Below are 21,023 nucleotides of genomic sequence, written 5' to 3'. Positions count from 1 at the left end.
TACAGCCAAAGGCTTTTAACAAGCCTGCCCTAAGACCCTACCAAATACACACTCACACACACACACACACCTCAAAAGCACAACACAGCCACTCCCAGTCCCAAACACACACACAAACAGAATACTTCACCCACAAAGTACAATCTATAAAACAACTTTGGCACCAGAACCAAGAGAAGGACACAAAACCAAAAGACAAACTAAACACAGTCATGTGAATACACCCATAACAAGCATACTAATTCAAAAACTGTACAGCCCAAGTGGAATACATAGCACATGTAGTGAGGGAAAACTTTGGCTGTACTGATAAACAGAGGGGTGATTCTACACGAAACTAGAACAAAACAAGACCATTATTTGGGAGATTTTATTAAAAAATATATATCTATAGAAGGGTCCTTTGGAGGAAAGATTGCTGATATACACTGAGTGTACAAAACATTAGGAACATAAATATTTTTTTGCAGTCAGAACAGCCTCAATTTGTTGGGGCAGGGACTCTACAAGGTGTCAAAAACTTTTCACAGGGATGCTGGCCCATGTTGACTCCAATGCTTCCCACAGTTGTGTCAAGTTGGCTGGGTGTCCTTTGGGTGATGGACCATTCTTGATACACACGGTAAACTGCTGTGAAATACACAGCAGCGTTGCAGTTCTTGACACACTCAAACTGGTGCGTCAATACCCTGTTCAAAGACACTTAAATATTTTGTTTTGCCGATTCACCCTCTGAATGGCACTTATACACAATCCATGTCTCAATTGTCTAAAGGCTTAAAAATCCTTATTTAACCTGTCTCCTCCCCTTCGTCTACACTGATTGAAGTGGATTTAACAGGTGACCTCAATAAAGGATCACAGCTTTCCCCTTGATTCACCTGGTCAGTCTATGTCACGTGTCAAACTCATTCCATGGAGGGCCGAGTGTCTGCGGGTTTTCACTCCACCCTTATTCTTGATTGATGAATTAAGGTCACTAACTAGTCATTTCAAAATACTGATTTCAATAACAATTTTCTTACATTAATTGATGAATATGAATATTGAAAATAAAATAAAATATTTGGTAAATGTTTTAAACTTCAATTAATTATTTCTCAATTATGCTTTCAGATAAAATTGTCAAATATGCATTACCAGTCAAAAGTTTTAACACATCATTCCTCATTCCAGGGTTTTTACTCATTTTCTACTCATTCCAGGGTTTTTACTCATTTTCTACTCATTCCAGGGTTTTTCTTTATTTTTACTATTTTCTACATTGTAGAATGGTAGTGAAGACATCAAAACTATGAAATAACACATATGGAATCACGTAGTAACCAAAAAAGTAAAAATAAAGAAAAACCCTTGAATGAGTAGGTGTCCAATCTTTTGACTGGTACTGTATGTCAACAATCCTTCCTCAAAATGACTGTTCCATTGCCTTGTTTTGTTCTAGTTTCGTGAGGAATCACCCTGAGGTCTTTCATTGTGGCAGGTGAGCTCAGATTATAATTCACCTGCACGGCACAGATAAACATTTATTTTAAAAAGCCACCTGAGTAGCCCTGCAGCGAGAAACAATGTTGTGATAAGGTTTTCTATGCGCTGCTGCACTGTTTGAACGGTTGAGTGAGCAGCTGATCGCTGATGGGTGTTCTTCTGCTAGAGACTTTGGACAGCATCAATGTCCTCCCTGACAAATGGAAGATCCTCCACCATACAAAGCAGCTACAATAGGAAAAAAAGTAAACACTACTTACTGTATGTGTGCTTAAATTGTACACAGACGCTGCTCTAGGACTACACACCTCTATGCTAGGAATGTATCAATGAAAGTATCTAGCTGTAATCATCTAGCTGTAATCAATACAATGCTCTTTCAGATTGATTTCCATATAGTATCGTGAATCAGGTTTTGTTACAGTATTTTGTTCAGAATAAATCCTATCTCAATGTGAAGGTGGGGAGCGCTCCAGTTTGAGTCAGTTCAATAGAACGTTAAAGGTAAAGGTCTAGACTTAGGCCCTATATTTAAACCCTCAATGACAATATCAGAAACGCTAAAGGCCACTCACTTTCTCAGGATACAGACATACAGGGAGAGAGGAATAACTGTAGACCAAGGGAAAATACCAATGCTCTAGAGAGGAGAGCTTACATTTTTCACGTTGATCTTAAATTTCACGTGAAACCATATTTTCACATGTATTGCATTTAGAGTTCACGTGTTAACACCACGTTTTCACATTTGAGAAGAAAAACATGTTGTTTTCACCTCATGTGAATTGCAGTTGCAAAAGTGACATTTGGTGTTTCACATGTAAAAAAGCTTTCTCATGTGAAAATCTCACATTTACATGTGGAATTGCAAGTTCACATGTGGTGGTGAAATAGTGTCATTCTCCTTGCATGTGAAAAGGTGGTGTTAAAATGTTGCAGTAGCAATGTTTCCAAATATGGAATTGCAAATTAAATAATGCCGATCTGTAAAAGGGTAACTTAGCCTACCCTAGTGTTACAAATAATGATTTCTTATTTCTGAGCCATCCATTCGGAGTGTTACTGCTGCAGGCGCACGCCTCTCTTCTGCATATGTTGGTCAGTGACCATTGGAAGAAGCCCAGCAAAAATAATAGAGAAGCTAGAGCTCTGTGTCTCCTTATTTATCCTTTTTAACATGTTAAAATTAGCGCTGTAAGAGTTTCTGTTAACTCAAGTAGACTTTGTCATTTTAGTGCAATAATGTTTGGGGGCGCATTGTCTGAAAGTGAAGTTTGAAGTTTGAAGTTAAAGAAAATGTTTTTATCAATTTACCTGATTTGTCTGACCGTTAGTTTGCAAATTTCTTGTAATGCTTTTTGTATAAAAAAAAAAGTAAATTACAGCATAATTTGAGTTTGCGATTAATCATGATTAATTACAACAAATCCTGCGATAAACTCGTTTGACAGCCCTAGTTGACATTAACCTTTTACTGCAGTGGGCTAAATCAGGTTTACACAGTGTTTCTTGGTAGTCTTAAACTAATCTACTTAGAAACAAAAGTATACAGCTCACACACATGGTTACTTACGGGTTTACAAAAAAGAAGACACCTGTGCCGAAAAACCATGTTTCTTCATTGGGTTTTTTCGTGATTTTTTTATGTGTTTTCTTTAAGGGAGAGTGTGCAAGAGAGTAAAGAGGAGACAAAAACTAAGTCAATAATTGGAGACATTACTATTTATTAGTTTCCATAGCTCTGTTTGGAGTAAGAGTGTGAAGCAGCAGGAACTCAGGAGACACCACGGATGTTGGAGGAGAATGGTTCATTTAGGGCAATAATTGGCCAAACGAAAGCCATTAACATTCAGCACAAGGTGTTCTGCTCTCTCATGTTTCTCACAGTGGATGTGAAGGCAGGCAACGACTGTAAGAGCATTACGATGAGTGAGGGGTGCCATCTTGGCACTGACAGAGTGCGATTGCCGATCCCTGTCACTTCCTTCCCCTTCAATTCACTTCCCCTCCCAGGCTTCACTTTCAATGCTAAACTAATCTGCCCGCAAATTTGGTGAGGAAGGAAACTCAATTAATATTGACAGAGCCCAAACGACAGGACTGTGACCACGTTTCCCTGTAAATTATTCAAAAACATGGAAATTTGCTAAATTTCAGTGCAGCAATTGACTGCGATAAACACACCTGGTGCAGCGAATACTGATATGCTGCCGAAAGAGCACAGCTAAACAAGAGTATCTGCCTAACTTCAACTGAACCAAGAAGCACAAACACAACCAGGCCTGAAGCCAGCACCACCTCATGAGCACTGACAACACAACACTCTCGCTCTGTTTATTTAATGCTCAGTATATATTACATACCGTAGGAGTTGAGGACCAACTAAAGTGAACCACAGGTATTAGATGTTTATGTGTTTATGGCCAGTAATTCTTCTCAGTAGCAGTGAAAAGCAGTTGTTTAGCAACAAAACTGACAAGTGTGCAACTATGTGGCAAAACAGACAGGTTTGACTTAGATTGTTGGCAACATGTAAAATATATTTAATCTCCAAATATTTATTGAAAACATAAATTGATTTTCACAATGAGCACTTGTATACCATTAGAAAACACTCTTATCCAGAAACAATTCAGGATTAAGTGCCTTGCTCAAGGTCACATCGACCTTTCGGTTACTGGTCCAATGCTCTTAACCGCTATGCTACCTGCCACCCCACTTGTTGGTTCTCAAATAGCTAGCTAGTGAATGTTTTGCCATATTAGCATTGACATTAAATGAGTCAAAACAAGACAAGGTATCAAAAAGAAGATAAACTTGCTGAAACAAGCCACCTACGATTCCCCACATGGAAGCTTCTTGTCATTGTTGCTATCCATCTGACCGTCCAGAATCATAACAAAGCACGGCTTTGGGCCCCATCAACGCGAGTGCATCATTTTCGTGACGTCAGCCAACCCATCTATTTCGATGTGAAAAGCAGCTTTCATGGTTCCTCGTCGGAGCTCAGGGGCCTGAGAACCGCCTCTCTTTATCACACCAGTGATTAAGTCTATTGATTTCCTCAGCAAAAGAAGCTGCTGGGAGTCAGTCCTGGCTACAAGGCTGATCAGCTTGGTGTAGCAGTTGGGGAAGAGGAAACTCCTAGTAGCTTGATTAACACAGTTGTACTGTAACATCTTTCAGATGTCTTCCTCAATGAATGAAACTGAAGTCGATGAAAGTAAACAATGTAAAGAAACATTTAAAAATATGAGACTGTCCGACCTTTTCATTATAATATCAGGTATGTATCTGGAGTCTGACTTCAACGGTTGTCTGATGATTCATCGTGTTCTCAGGAAGGAAGGCAGCTGTCTGAAGGCCCAAGCTGGAACACTTCCATATTTTATGTAGCTTATCTTGTGTTATTCATGTTTTATGAGTTTGTTTTCACATCAGTGGCACAACATACAATATGCCCCGACGCAGGTGAAGCATGGGAAAAAAATCAGGTCATGGAGTCATTAACCTGCTTCTGTCATATGAGTGCATCCACAGTAAATGAGACAGGGAACCCATGTTCATGAATAAAATGTCCTCCCTGGAAGAGGTGTTACCATTCAGTATGTGTTAAAGAGCGACTGAAAGCACAAATTCCGCATGTGTTTCTCTGTTGCTTATTAATAAAAATTGGATTTCAGTCTTGGGAGTGTGGTTCGATGTGACAGTTACTGATATTTGTCCCCCATGAGACGCCATAGGAACAGGTCAGTATTACTTCCTCAAAAGTCAGTATTACTTCCTCAAAATAGTCAGAATTATTCTATTATATACATACATTGCATTTGGATTACTGATAAAGTGTTATTTGGATTTTTAACTGGATTCGTTCTGACATTTGTGATTTTTTGTTTCTAGTTTTTGATTATTATTTGTGTACTTGTTTGACATTTTTGCTGCACTGTTAGGAGCTAATAACACAGGCACTTCGCTGCACCAGCTATAACATATGCTAAACTGTGTAAGTGCCTAATATACTTTGATTTGAGATAACTCAAGAAATCTGTAATTCATTTTTTTGTTTTTGCAGATGAGGTTTCAGTCACACAATTGTACATCTAGCTAAGGTGTTTGGTCCAGTATTTCTCAAGTTTAAAAATGCGCAACGTGTTGTCTTATGTAAACAAAGTCTGATCTGCTCAGCTACTGGACCGCAATCTCTGTTTATACCCTGTTGGTGGGCAAGTGGGCACTGTCTAAATCAAAACCCAAACCTCAAGTAAGTCATGATGGACTCTTGTACACAAATCTCACAAACCTCTGTTTTTTTTGCATTATGATCCAAATTAACCTACTTGCATTTCTTAGTCAATTCTGGCACTGGAATAAATGTTTCTGATTAATACTGATGTCACATATGTCGTTTTCAACGAGAGAAGTTAGTTCTCAAGTTCAAGTTCAGTTCTGCTTTAAACTCACACAAGCACATAGGGCTGTGATGGTCATAGAATTTTGGATGACGGTAATTTGCCAGCCAAGTGACCGTAATGACCGTTCAAATAGCAAAAAAATATAAAGTAGTCTATATATATATATATATATATATATATATATATATATATATATATATATATATATATATATATATATATATATATATATATAAATATATGTTGTTTTTTTACTCACATTTCCTCCTCTCCTGCATGTGCTGGAATTGAAATAATGAATAAGACGGGCATCCCCATTCAAGTCAACGATGGCATAATGGGTGATCTGGTGGCCATTGCGAGTGTACCCATAGGAGCCAATCAGCAAGTAAAATATGTGCTAAAATATGGGTCAGTACCCTAAACCCTAACCTTTCCCTAACAATAACCCTTACCGATTTAAAATGACAACTTAAATGGGGTACGGATGTCCCAAGGATCCCTGATAGCATGGACATTAAAATACTGTATGTGCTGGGATTTATTGAATCAACTCAACTGACATTACAAAAAAAGATATGCCATTGCATGAGCCACATCAGTTAACATCATTTGAATGAACATTCTACATTAATATGGAAATTATTATATCACAATACCAGGCAGCCATTGTGAGTGTACCCATAAGTATACCAGTGAAATTGCCTGAGTTAGAGGCTCCATACCCGTTCTAATAATTATATTTCTATGTGTGCTGCTTCTCCATGGTGGGGGGTGTTGCCTAGGCAACCAAAGACTGGTTTGCTCGTTTCAGCAATGAGCAACAAAAGCCCTGTTTCGACTGCCACTTAACATTAGGACCAAATTCGAGCTAGGTTGAGGGAAACCTAGGCCAGCGCAGCCCAGCCACATGCTGACCAGACCGGACACGTCGGGTGCGCGAGCGTCGCAAAATAAATTTAGAAATCCATGTTATTCAATTATTGCACCCACACTGCTCGCTCGCACGCGCCAACGAGCGTCTGCGACGCCTAGGGCTAAAATAGAACTCATTCCTATTTCTGACGCAGATCGCGCTGAAAGTCCTGCCTCTCCCATCTCCTCATTGGTTTATAGAAGCTGGTACCCACGTGCCATCTCCTCATTGGTTATACCCACGTGGGTGACTGAAAGACGAACTGTTTTGCCAGTAGTCGTGGTAATACAATGAAAGTTTAGATGCGATCACCATATGAGTTAAACGATTAAAAAGCCTGGAAGGAGGAGAGATGACTAGAAATGATTCGGTTGGCCGTTTTAAATAGGACAAATTAACGTTAGCTAGCAAGTGCAAGCTAGCAAGTGCAAGCTAACTAGCTAAATTGCCATACATGTTTAATGCTTTTTGACCTGTTCCCAAATTAATGTCACTGGTTCAGAGTTTGTTTTGATATTTTAACCTGCGTGTCGTGATCGCATTTGGTGGGGGGGACAAAATAAATGTATGCACGATCGCGCACACGCGCAGCCGGTTTGGGTTCCGTGTTAAACAGCAGGTGCCAGCTTGATTACAATTCGAGCTGGTGACGCCATTACTATATCACTGCAGACAACGATTAGCTCATTTTTAAATAATATTTGTTATAAATAAAACGTTTATCTGGGCTTGTTGCTGTTAGCGTGCATAGTCCGACATGACACGAATTACCACTATAGCTGAATCCTTCATAAATATTTGCACTACATAATCAACTTTTATGAAAACAGTCAGCCCTCAAATGATAACTACCTAGTTTAGCTAGCAAATCGGAGATGAAACAAGCTAGCTAGCGGGAATTTTAGCTGGCCAGGTAGTATTTAAAGCTAGCTAGCTACATAATATTCAACCTGTCGTCTGGTTTGCTTGGTTAGCTAGCTAGCTACTGTAGCAAGCAAGGTAGGGATTCAGCTAGCTAGTCTGTTATGCTAACCCTTTAGCTGGCTAGCCAACGTCAGCAAGCTACATATATGGCTCTGAGTCTGGCTGGAACTTACAGGAGTATGGGTAACGTTAGTTACAGTGTGGTGAGGATGAAATACATTATTCAATATCTTGCTAGTTAGCAACATTAGCGAAGCCAGTTTCAGTCACATATTGGCCACCTAGCAACATGATATCGTGTCTAATTTCTGGAGGCAGTGGAAACTCAATTTGAGCCAGCCTAACCTGTGTTGACTTAGTAAGACTAAATACATAGATAAGGCAAAAGTACACACAGCAAACTTAATTTACATTTTTCAAAACATAGATCAGTATCTACAGAACATATTTGCTTTTTGTCTAGCCCACTGTCACATACAGGGAAGGTGTAAAACGATTTCATGTTTCAATCTGGGCCTCAACTGAATGATATTGAAGCCCCAGGGCATGATGCTGATGTGGTGTTAAAGGGAGAATGGGAGCATTTAATGGCAGATATAACGAATCACATCTCCTGGACGTCATGAAAAACGACAATCTATATCCATTCCTGAGCTGCGGTCGCTACTTTGTTTTGCAGATAAATAAAAGATGACAGACCCTGAATGATTCACACTGGGCATATTCAATGTTTTCCCCTTGCTTTCAAAATGTCATTGAGACTGAATGAAGTGACCTTCAAATTCCCTGCAGAGCCCATTGGCAATTTCCCCTCTACTACCCTCTTAGCTCTGTGTACATAATACACAGCCAACAGGAGACTCAGAAACCTATTGCAACTCTGCAATAATTGCAAAGGTGCGTGTGTGTGTACGTGCGCGAGTGTGTGCTACATGTATGTGTACGTGCGTGGTTATGCATGTGCGTGTATGAGTTATTAGTTATGGAGGATGGCACAACAAAGCGTCTAATATAAAGGGTGACTGCTTCAGAGGCTGACATTGCCTACTAATTACTGTGATAAAACATGTTGCTTTGCGTGATGCTGGATGTGAAGACTGGCAGCCCACCTCCTACACTGTTCTGTTAATGCCTCTTCATCTGCATGGCTGTTTTGATCATTCATCCTGGAATATTAACTGTCTACTCACAGTAATTTTTAATATTGCTGTGTGTGTATGCGTGTGTGTCTGTATTTCTCAGTTATCCATATAAATCACTATATATTTTAAAGGAAAGTTTGGTTATGCTCATCAAGCCATGACATCACACCAGAACACAGTCAATATGATTATGTGATGACACCATTTTTGCTGATGGACTATCGTTCAGATAAGGCAGTTTAGAGGGAGGCCTTGTCTAATGGAGAGTAGCATTAGGGAGAGAAGTCCAAAGGTTAAACATGAAACACATTGAATCTCAGCCGATAGACTGCCGAAAGGTACTTATCACAGTGGGAGGCCGTTCTTTCTTTTGTTAGAACAAAAGCTGTACCTGCTGCATGCCGACCCGGTAGCGACGAGCCTATCGTTTCTACTAGTAGAATCACAATGCTTGTAGCTGACAACTTGACTTTGAGCCAATCAGAGAGCACGAAACCTCACGTGAGGAGCCAACCAAAATAAGGAAAAAAAATGGGGTATTTTCTACATACATCCACAGATGAGCCAGTCCCGATTCATATTTTATTTAACTAGGCAAGTCAGTTAAGAACTAATTCTTATTTACAATGACGGCCTACCGGGGAACAGTGGGTTAACTGCCTTGTTCAGGGGCAGAACGACAGATTTTGACCTTGACAGCTCGGGGATTCCATCCAGCAACCTTTTGGTTATTGACCCAACGCTCTAACCACTAGGCTACCTGACACCCCTCATATGGAATGTGGTTTATTGGATGGTAGTTAGCTAGTGCACAGACGCAATGCACACAACACTAAATACTTCCTCCAAACTAGCTAACCACTGTAGCTAGTATTGACATAATTACATCATAATGGATTAGTTAGGGCGCGTTCGTAAATTCACTCTGGCTATCTACTCCGATTTCAGAGCACTCTCGTCTGAGTGTGGCAGAGCTCAGAATAACTGACGAATTTACGAACACTCAACACCCGTTGAATATGGCCGGTGTCAGTAAATGTCTGCAAATTAATTTTTATCTAAATTTAATTGTTGCCAACAGCAAGTCACCAATGCTCTGGATAACAAAAAAACAGCCTAACCAGCTCTGCTAGAGCGAGTAAAATGGTCAGAGTGAGGTGTTCTCACATTTGTGTCTGGAAGTAGCTAGTAAGCTAGCCAACGTTCGCTAGTTAGCATGGGTGCTTGACTGCCGTTGTGAAGCCAGAACACTCGGATCAACCCTTATTCTGGCCAGAGTGTCCAGTGTGCGCTCTGAGCGCTTCGAGAGAGAAACGCTCTGAATTTACGAATGGACAATTTGACAACGCTCTGAATTTAAGAACACCCAGAGGGCACACTGAGCGCACTCTGGCACTCCAGATTGAATTTACGAACGCACCCCTAGTTCCAATTAAACATCTGCCTATGGGCGGCAGGGTAGCCTAGTAGTTAGAGCGTTGGACTAGTAACCGAAAGGTTGCAAGTTTGAATCCCCGAGCTGACAAGGTACAAATCTGTCGTTCTGCCCCTGAACAGGCAGTTAACCCACTGTTCCTAGGCCGTCATTGAAAATAAGAATTTGTTCTTAACTGACTTGCCTAGTTAAATAAAGGTAAAATAAAAAAATAAAATATGTTAGCTGCTGAGTTAGTGCAGTGCTTAGCTAGCTATGTTGTGCTAGCTAGTGAATATGCTAACGTTAGCTAGCTAAACATTTGGCTATGGGCTGGCACTGGCAGTGTGGGTTTATGGAGAGTGAATTAAATTGTTTATTTGTAATCTTGCTAGGTAGTTATCTAGCTGGGGTCATCTGGCTAGTATCATCGAGGACTTTCTTCACTCTTAGAGAACAAAACAAGGATTCTACTTCATATATGGCACCCCTTAAGGCCCCCTTAAGGTACAGTCAAAAGTTTGGACAAACCTACTGATTCAAGAAGGGGTTTTCTTTATTTTGTTACTATTTTCTACATTGTATAATAATAGTGAAGACATCAAAACTATGAAATAACACATATGGAATCATGTAATAACCAAAAAAGTGTTAAACAAATCAAATTATGAGTCCAACTTTGAGATTTTTGGATCCAACCGCCGTGTCTTTGCGAGACGCTGAGTAGGTGAACGGATGATCTCTGCATGTGTGGTTCCCACCATGAAGCATGGAGGAGGAGTTGTGATGGTGTGGAGATGCTTTGCTGGTGACACTGTCAGTGATTTATTTAGAATTCAAGGCACACTTAACCAGCATGGCTACCACAGCATTCTGCAAGCGATACACCACCCCATCTGGTTTGCGCTTAGTGGGACTATCATTTGTTTTCCAACAGGACAATGACCCAAAACACACCTCCAGGCAGTGTAAAGGCTATTTGAGCAAGAAGGAGAGTGATGGAGTGCTGCATCAGATGACCTGGCCTCATCAATCACCCAACCCAATTGAGATGGTTTGGGATGAGTTGGACACGCCAGAGTCTCCCGCCCGTCCGGCGCCGCCAGAGTCTCCTGCCTGTCTAGAGTCTCCCGCCTGTCCAGAGTCTCCCGCCTGTCCAAAGTCTCCCGCCTGTCAAGCGCCTGTCCAGAGTCTCCCGCCTGTCCGGCGCCTGTCCAGAGTCTCCCGCCTGTCCGGCGCCGCCAGAGTCTCCCGCCTGTCCAGAGTCTCCCGCCTGTCCGGCGCCTGTCCAGAGTCTCCCGCCTGTCCGGCGCCTGTCCAGAGTCTCTCGCCTGTCCGGCGCCGCCAGAGTCTCCCGCTTGTCCGGCGCCGCCAGAGTCTCCCGCCTGTCCAGAGGCACCACTCACTCCAGACTTGACCATCAGTCCAGTGGCATCCTCTAGTCCGGGGTAGGTGGTGAGGGTTCCCGCTCCAGAGACATTACGTAAGTGGGCCGAGTCAGAACTGGTCCATGTCCCTCACCAGAACCACCACCTCGGAGTTATGCCCACCCAGACCCTCCCATATAGGCTTAGGTGTGCGGCCGGGAGTCCACACCTTTGGGGGGGTGGTACTGTCACGCCCTGACCTTAGTATTCTTTGTTTTCTTCATTATTTTGGTTAGGTCAGGGTGTGACAAGGGGGTGGTTTGTTGTGTTTTGTCCTGTCTAGAGTTTTTGTATGTTAATGGGGTTGTCTACTAGTCTAGGTGTTTTGTTTGTATATGGTTGCCTAGATTGGTTCTCAATTAGAGGCAGCTGTTTATCGTTGTCTCTGATTGGGAACCATATTTAGGCAGCCATATTCCTTGGGTAATTCATGGGTGATTGTCTATGTGTTAGTTGCCTATGTCTGCACTTTTCATATATAGCTTCACGTTCGTTTTGTTGTTTTGTAAGTTTGTTTGAGTGTTCTTCGTTTCATTAAATAAGAAGATTTATTCATCTCAGGCTGCGCCTTGGTCTCTTCCATACAACGAACGTGACAGCTAGCTTGGAATCTAGACCTTCAGCAACACACATGGACATGCGCTGTCAAACAACGCTACTGCCACCTTCTGGTTTGGAGTATTTTAAGTGTGCCAAGACTGTCATGGTCTTTGCTGTGTGAACATAAAAAATATTGACTGCTGACACTGTTCAGAGTTACTAAGTAGGACCTACTGTCAGCAGACAAATGTTTGACAATCCTACTGGTGTGTCTGAGCTATTAAACTGAACAGGCAGGACATTTGAGTGGCAGTTAAATCTAATTACCATACAAAAGGTTATTGTTCAAAAATACTGTACTGAATGTTGAGCCTGAAATAGAATGTAAGTTCTACCACACTTTGCCTCTTGGTTATACCATGCTTTATTTTATCCACGTGACTTAAAACAAGTGATGCACTCTCAGGTAGGCCTACAAAATTATAATGGATGATGATAATGATGTTTTTTTTGGTTGAATTATTTTTGTGTACCACATCTAAAAGTATTATATTGATGCCAGGCCCAATCCTATGTGAAGACAGCAGAGCACTTTGAGAAGCTCTGTTCAGCTGAAGTGTGCAACTTCGGGGCTATAGCTGCACATGGAGAGTGTACTTGTAGAGGTAGATACAGTAGCCTATATTAGCTGACCGCTCACTACCTTATTGCCCTCAATCGTGCCTTGTGCTCCTTATTTAACGTATACAATTGTATACAATTATTTAATGAACTAGTTGCGTGAAAAAGGTAACAGTATGGCTACAAAATGCACCGTTACTTACCAGATATCTCTGTCTGTGGCACCCCGTTGAGGGTGAAGCCTTTCCCGCTGTAGAACTGTCGGACATCCAAACAGCTCCGGGCTTTACTGTTCGCATTGTCCGCCGACAACGGGACAGCGGATAGAAAAAAGAATAGAAGAGCCTGTAGGAAATCCATACTGACAACCAAACAGCAAGGTGTAGATCCAAGAGAACGAGTCGAGGCAATTAAAAGAAGACCTACAAAGCCTCGTATGGCATCCAACCGGTAGATAAAGCCTTCCTTGGCAGTGTATCTCGCTTTGGCGCCGAGGATACAGCTGCAAACACCAGCTGAGCAATCTGTCAGCTCTCCCCGGAGTCCTGTGACGACGTGCGATTCTGGTGCACGCTGTGACTGTCAAGATCAGCCTGTCCTCGCAGTGGTGAGTCTACTAGACAGAACCGCTCACAAATAAATATCAAATTAATTACTGTAACACGTGTAATCCAAATCCACCAATAAAACGTAGAAAATAAAGGCTCTGCTTTTGTCTGTGAATATTCACAATAATCTTGGATTAAAGTGAATTACATGGATCAGGTGAAATCCTTTACAAATAACGGAGATGTGTTAGAGAGAAAAGCCGAGTGTTGTGAGCTGAGCACGTAGCACACAGCCTGTAGGATTGGAGCGGATTGGAGACGCGCTGGGATACCCGGGCTGGTTTTACTGCGGAGCAGCTGTTTAGGTCCTGCCCCGCAGAGAACAGAGGATGACACAACCTGCAGGCCAGTGCGCCTCTACCTGCAAGTGCAGCCTTTTTATATTAGACATCGCAATCTTTATACAATAGCCAATACCATCCTACTTATTTTTGGTGAAAGACGTGTATCATTCTAGAAAAAAATCTGGAGATTTCGCGTTATGGAGATAAGCTCAAATGCCTTTACTATTGGCTCTTGAAATCCACATTAGGACAATACTCTGTGTTCACCTGTATGAGTGCTGTTCGTAATCAATATTTTATGCACAGATGCCTACAAGACACAATGACAAGACCATAGGATCTCTATGGAAAAGACCACAGGAGAATGATGGCACCTTAATTGGGGAGGACAGGCTCGTGGTAATGGCTGGAGTGGTAATAAGTGATAAATCAAACACATTGTTTCCATGTGTTTGATGCCATTCCATTTGCTGTCTTATTTTGAGCCTTCCTCCCCTAAGTTGCCTCCACTGGACAAGACTCATAAGCCTTGAACAAAGCATCTTCATTCATTCTCTACACATATTCCTACTGACATAGGCCTACTGTACTGTATACACTAATTTCCAATCTGATTCTTTGCAGGGCACAAATGTAGCCTACAGAAGCCTGAGAGAGGGGAGTTTTACCCATCACAGTGGATGGGAGGTCTGACCAGCCACTAAGCTGTAGAAAGGCCACTGGCATGTGTGAGGTGACAGTGTAATTACATGTACAGGGGACAAATGTAGTCTCTCACTAACCACACTGTAATCCCTGTTAATAGCAGTAACAGTGTAGCCTCCCAGGATCTGTACTGGATTAACATGGTGTTGTGGGTTGACAAAGGCCTACAAAGCGAGACAGTTAGAAGATAGAAAGGTCAAGGCACTGATTTCTGTCTGTTTAGGCTCTTGGAATAGTTCTCTCTCTCTCACTTCATTTTTTTCAATTCAATGGGCTTTATTGGCATGGGAAACATGTGTTAACATTGCCAAAGCAAGTGAGGTAGATAATATACAAAAGTTAAATAAACAATCAAAATTAACAGTAAACATTACACATACAGAAGTTTCAAAACAATAGACATTACAAATGTGATATTATATATATATACAGTGTTGCAACAATGTACAAATGGTTAAGGGTACACAAGGGAAAATAAATAAGCATAAATATGGGTTGTATTTACAATGGTGTTTGTTCTTCACTGGTTGCCCTTTTCTTGTGGCAACAGGTCACACATCTTGCTGCTGTGATGGCACACTGTGGAATTTCACCCAGTAGATATGGGAGTTTATCAAAATTGGATTTGTTTTCGAATTCTTTGTGGATCTGTGTAATCTGAGGGAAATATGTCTCTCTAATATGGTCATACATTGGGCAGGAGGTTAGGAAGTGCAGCTCAGTTTCCACCTCATTTTTGTGGGCAGTGAGCACATAGCCTGTCTTCTCTTGAGAACCATGTCTGCCTACGGCGGCCTTTCTCAATAGCAAGGCTATGCTCACTGAGTCTGTACATAGTCAAAGCTTTCCTTAAGTTTGGGTCAGTCACAGTGGTCAGGTATTCTGCCACTGTGTACTCTCTGTTTAGGGCCAAATAGAATTCTAGTTTTCTCTGTTTTTTTTGTTAATTCTTTCCAATGTGTCAAGTAATTATCTTTATGTTTTTTCATGATTTGGTTGGGTCTAATTGTTCTGCTGTCCTGGGGCTCTGTGGGGTTTGTTTGTCTCTCTCTCTCTCTCTCTCTCTCTGACTGAGACGCATCAGTGGCTGATCAGCCCTATAGTCAAATTTTCTTGCTTAATGGAGCAGAAGAGTCCATTCACAGAGCATATTTCACATGCATGGAAGTATTATTTTATGCTAAATAACACCTAAAGTTGCCTTTAAAGGGACTTGCTGCTGTGGTTTTGATGTGCGTAGGAGTGTTTTTCTCTTTTCTCAGCTTTTATTTAAAAAAATGTCTCATGAGAAAACAGATCCTTCGCCACAAGATGATAGTACTACTCATACTGAAAGTCGTAGTGGTTAAGTGCATTGCCACATTTAACAAGCACCTTTTGAGCCAAAAGCAAACTAAGACTCATTTCCCACATTCTGCTGTACATGGTGTTCTATTCCATCAAGCTGGTTCTGTGGTTGACCAATATTCTAATCTAACTCATGCACATCTCATGTTCAATAAACAGTTTGTTGCCAAGGACTGTTTGCATGTCAATGCAGAAACAAAACAATTATAGACTATTCACAATATATTACAGATGATAATCCAGAGCTATCCATAATAAATAGTCTGCTACCCCATTTGATTGCATTTATTTGTCAAGACAAGATCATGACGTGCTAGGGAGGACTGTTGAGGTAGGCTAATGACAGGAGTCATGACTGATTGGTTTGAAGCTGAATGGTGAGAATGTAAGAATCTACTACTCTAACCTGAAAGCAATACAGTCCCAACACCTTACCACTGCTACACCTGGTTATCACCGGAGCCTTGTCTGTCAGCGAAACAGTTCATTCAGCCTCATTTACTGACTTTATAAACAAATGTGGTTTCTAATGACAATTGAGATGCATAAACTATGGCATAAGGGAACGACAAGTGGATAAAAGACAATCTGTCATTTTGATTAAGACATTAATGAGCGAGCTAGGACAGACGTAGTCAATATAACTATTTGTTTAGCACTTTTGAAATGTACAGCGACACAATTCAGAACATGAGTCATTCTTACACTGTTCTCCCTGTACACCAAGTCAGAACCGTAGGATAAATAAAGGGGGAATATGAGCAGACAATGAAAGCTCTTACAATATTTTATGATTACATTTCTCTAAAACAGGTTATAGGCTATATGTGCACCACCAAGTCAGAACAGGAGGCAAAATTAAGAGGGGTAAATAGACCAAATTATTAGGGTGAGGCACATGGGCTTACTACACAACATACTTAGTATTACTTTCTTAGCTACAGTATACATATCTCCCTGGCATATTACATAATTTATGCAGCAGCATACAATACATTTTTTGGACTCACTTTGTTGTGCTGTGCTCATTTGAACAGGAAGGTGGCACGGCGGTCCTTTGTGGGAAAATGTTGTCATTAAAGTCTGGCATTCTTTGGATCTATGGTGCTTTCAAAACAACTGGGAACACTGAAAAGGTTGAATCATGATGACGTCATTGATCTTCAGCTTGTAGCTCTAGAAAGAGGCTGGATTTACAATTGGATGACCGTTCAAAACGTATTTTCCCAGTCGGAGCTCGTTTATTTCCGACTTCCCAGTTGTCTTGAACTCACTGAATCAAGTTTTCACAGTTCCGAGTTAACAGTTATTTTGAGTGTGGCACAAATCATGCTTCATTGACAGCATTGCCAATGTTGAATGTTTATCATTTTAAACTTGGAAAAGAGTGTGGTCAGGGCCTCCCGGGTGGCGCAGTGGTTAAGGGCGCTGTACTGCAGCGCCAGCTGTGCCATCAGAATCCCTGGGTTCGCGCCCAGGCTCTGTCGTAACCGGCCACGACCGGGAGGTCCGTGGGGCGACGCACAATTGGCTTAGCGTCGTCCGGGTTAGGGAGGGCTTGGTCGGTAGGGATGTCCTTGTCTCATCGCGCACCAGCGACTCCTGTGTAACCAAGGTTGCCAGGTGCACGACTCCTGTGTAACCAAGGTTGCCAGGTGCACGGTGTAGCCTCCGACACATTGGTGCGGCTGGCTTCCGGGTTGGATGCACGCTGTGTTAAGAAGCAGTGCGGCTGGTTGGGTTGTGTATCGGAGGACGCATGACTTTCAACCTTCATCTCTCCCGAGCCCGTACGGGAGTTGTAGCGATGAGACAAGATAGTAGCTACTACAACAATTGGATACCACGAAATTGGGGAGAAAAAGGGGTAAAAAAAAAAAGAGTGTGGTCAGATTTGGAACCACATAGCCACTCCACTGAATTGCAGGCTAGTGATTTGTTTGCCATGCTTGCAGTTATTCACTGTCACTGATTCCTTCCAAACCACTCATTGTTGAAATTGCGATTTCCTACTTATTGTGTAGTGTTTATGTCCAATGGCCGATGAGCACCGATTGTAATGGCCAGGGTGTAGCAGGTGCAGAGGAGTCAGGCGCAGGACAGCAGAGATGAGTAATAAAAGTAACTTTACTCAAAATTACCAAATGTATTACATGTAGTAATACCAAGCCCACACAAATAGGACTGAAATATATAAAACAAACACACACAAAAACCATGGGGAAAACAAAGGGTTAAATAATGAACATGTAATTGGGGAATTGAAACCAGGTGCGTAAAACAAATGGAAAATGAAAAGTGGATCGGCGATGCCTAGAAGGCCGGTCACGTCAACCGCCGAATGCCGCCCGAACAAGGAGAGGGACCGACTTCGGCGGAAGTCGTGACAGTACCAGCGCGTTGACATCGACCTCTGGAACAACCCGGAGGATGAGGCTCAGGGCGATCCGGATGGAGACAGTGGAACTCCCGCAGCAACGAAGGGTCCAAAACGTCCTCCACCGGCACCCAGCATCTCTCCTCCGGACCGTACCCCTCCCACTCCACGAGGTACTGAAGGCCCCACGCCCGACGCCTCGAGTCCAGTATGGCTCGAAGAGCATACACCGGGGCCCCCTCGATGACCAGAGGGGGCGGAGGAACCTCCCGCACCTCAGACTCCTGGAGTGGACCAGTCACCACTGGCCTGAGGAGAGACACATGGAACGAGGGGTTAATACAGTAATCTGGGGGAAGCTGTAACCTGTAGCAAACCTCGTTCAGTCTCCTCAGGACTTTGAATGGCCCCACAAACCGCGGGCCCAGCTTCCGGCAGGGCAGGCAGAGGGGCAGGCAGAGGGTCGAGAGCCAGACCTGGTCTGAACACCGGGGCCTCACTGCGGTAGCGATCGGTGCTCGCCTTCTGATGCCTCACGGCCGTTGCAGGTGCACATGAGCGGCATCCCAGGTCTCCTCCGAGTGCTTAAACCATTCGTCCACCGCAGGAGCCTCGATCTGGCTCTGATGCCTAGGTGCCAGAACCGGCTGATACCCCAGTACGCACTGGAAGGGAGAAAGGTTAATGGAGAAGTGACAGAGCGAGTTTTGGGCCATGTCTTCCCAGGGGATGAACACCGCCCACTCCCCCGGCCGGTCCTGGCAATAAGACCGCAGAAACCTACCCACATCCTGGTTTACTCTCTCCACCTGCCCGTTACTCTCGGGGTGAAAACCCGAGGTAAGGCTGACCGAGACCCCCAGACATTCCATGAATGCCCTCCAGAGCCTTGACGTGAACTGAGGACCTCCATCAGACACTATATCCTCAGGCACCCTGTAGTGCCGGAAGATGTGCGTAAACATGGCCTTCGAAGTCTGTAGGGCCGTAGGGAGACCGGGCAAAGGAAGGCGGCAGGACTTAGAGAACCGATCCACAACAACCAGGATCGTGGTGTTACCCAGTGATGGATGAAGATCCGTGAGGAAATCCACCGATAGGTGCAACCACGGCCGTTGTGGAACGGGTAAGGGTTGTAACTTCCCTCTGGGCAGGTGTCTAGGGGCCTTGCACTGGGCGCACACCGAGCAGGAGGAAACATAAACCCTCACGTCCTTGGCCAAGGTGGACCACCAGTACTACCCACTAAGACAACGCCCAATAGATCAAATGGTTGCGGACAGCAGACAGAACGTACAGACGCCCAGCTGGACACTGGGGAGGAGTGGGCTCTGTACTTAATGCCCGCTCGATGTCCGCGTCCAGCTCCCACACCACCGGTGCCACCAGGCAAGAGGCCAGAAGTATGTGAGTTTGATCCATGGACCGCTCCGCTGTGTCGTACATCCGGGACAGTGCATCTGCCTTAGTGTTCTGGGAACCTGGTCTGTAGGACAGGGTGAAAACAAAACGGGTAAAGAACACGGCCCACCTTGCCTGGCGAGGGTTCAGTCTCCTCGCCGCCCGGATGTACTCCAGATTGCGGTGGTCAGTCCAGATGAGAAAAGGGTGTTTATCCCCCTCAAGCCAATGTCTCCACGCCTTCAGAGCCTTGACGACAGCCAATAGCTCCCGGTCCCCCACATCGGGCTGAGCTTCTTTGAAAAGAAAGCACAGGGGCGGAGCATTGGTGGCATACCCGAGCGCTGAGAGAGAGCACTCGGACGTGTCCACCTCCACTATGAACGCCAAAGATGAGATGAGCCAGCACGGAAGCCAAGGTAAACAGAGCCTTCAGGTGACCAAAAGCCCTGTCCACCTCAGCCGACCACTGCAGTCGCACTGGTCCCCCCTTCAGCAGTGAGGTATGGGAGCCGCTACCTGGCAAAAGCCCTGGATAAACCTCCGGTAGTAGTTTGCAAACCCTAGAAACCGCTGCACTTCCTTTACCGTGGTGGGAGTCGGCCAATTACGCACGGCTGAAATGCGGTCACTCTCCATCTCCACCCCTGAAGTGGAAATGTGGTACCCTAGGAAGGAGACGGACTGTTGGAAGAACAGACATTTTTCAGCCTTGATGTACAGGTCATGCTCCAAAAGTCGATCAAGCACCCTGCGCACCAGGGACACATGCTTGGCGCGTGTAGCGGAGTATATCAGAATGTCGTTGATATACACCACTACACCCTGCCCGTGCAGGTCCCGGAAAATCTCTTCTACAAATGCCTGGAAGACTGATGGAGCATTCATCAACCCGTACGGCATGACGAGCTACTCATAGTGCCCACAGGTGGTACTAAATGCCGCCTTCCACTCGTCCCTGTCCCGGATACGCACCAGGTTGAAAGCACTCCTGAGATCCAATTTTGTGAAGAAGCGCGCCCCGTGCATTGACTATCGCACTGGCTATGAGAGGCAGCGGGTAGCTGTACCTCAGTGATTTGGTTGATACCTCGATAGTCAATGCACGGGCGCAGACCTCCATCCTTCTTCTTCACAAAAAATTAACTCGACGAGGCAGGTGAAGTGGCGGGCCGAATGTACCCCTGCCCCAGGGATTCGACGAGCACTTTCGTGACCATCCCTTGAGAGCCCTCTGTTGCCACAAAATAGTGGGGTCATGACAGGCCAACCAGGGTATGCCCAGCACCACGGGAAACGCAGGAGAATCAATAAGGAAAAGACATTCTCTCCTCATGACTCTCCTGCGTAACCATGCCCAGTGGAGCGGTGGCCTCCCTAATTAGCCCTGACCCTAATGGTCGACTCTCTAGAGCGT

The 21,023-nt window shown here is 43.7% G+C and overlaps 1 protein-coding gene across 1 annotated transcript in view; it reads right to left on the bottom strand.

Annotated features, from left to right (window-relative positions):
- Positions 1 to 13,826, bottom strand: part of LOC110524403 (glypican-1) — a 54,520-nt gene extending 40,694 nt beyond the window's left edge. The window contains exon 1 of the mRNA XM_021604003.2: positions 13,088 to 13,826. Coding sequence (XP_021459678.1) covers positions 13,088 to 13,244 — 157 coding nt within the window. The 5' untranslated portion in view covers positions 13,245 to 13,826. The remainder of the gene's footprint in view (positions 1 to 13,087) is intronic.
- Positions 13,827 to 21,023: the final 7,197 nt, after the last annotated feature.

Source organism: Oncorhynchus mykiss, chromosome 5, assembly GCF_013265735.2.
Source record: "Oncorhynchus mykiss isolate Arlee chromosome 5, USDA_OmykA_1.1, whole genome shotgun sequence".
Lineage (NCBI taxonomy): Eukaryota > Metazoa > Chordata > Actinopteri > Salmoniformes > Salmonidae > Oncorhynchus > Oncorhynchus mykiss.
This window is presented reverse-complemented; position numbering and strand designations above follow the sequence as displayed.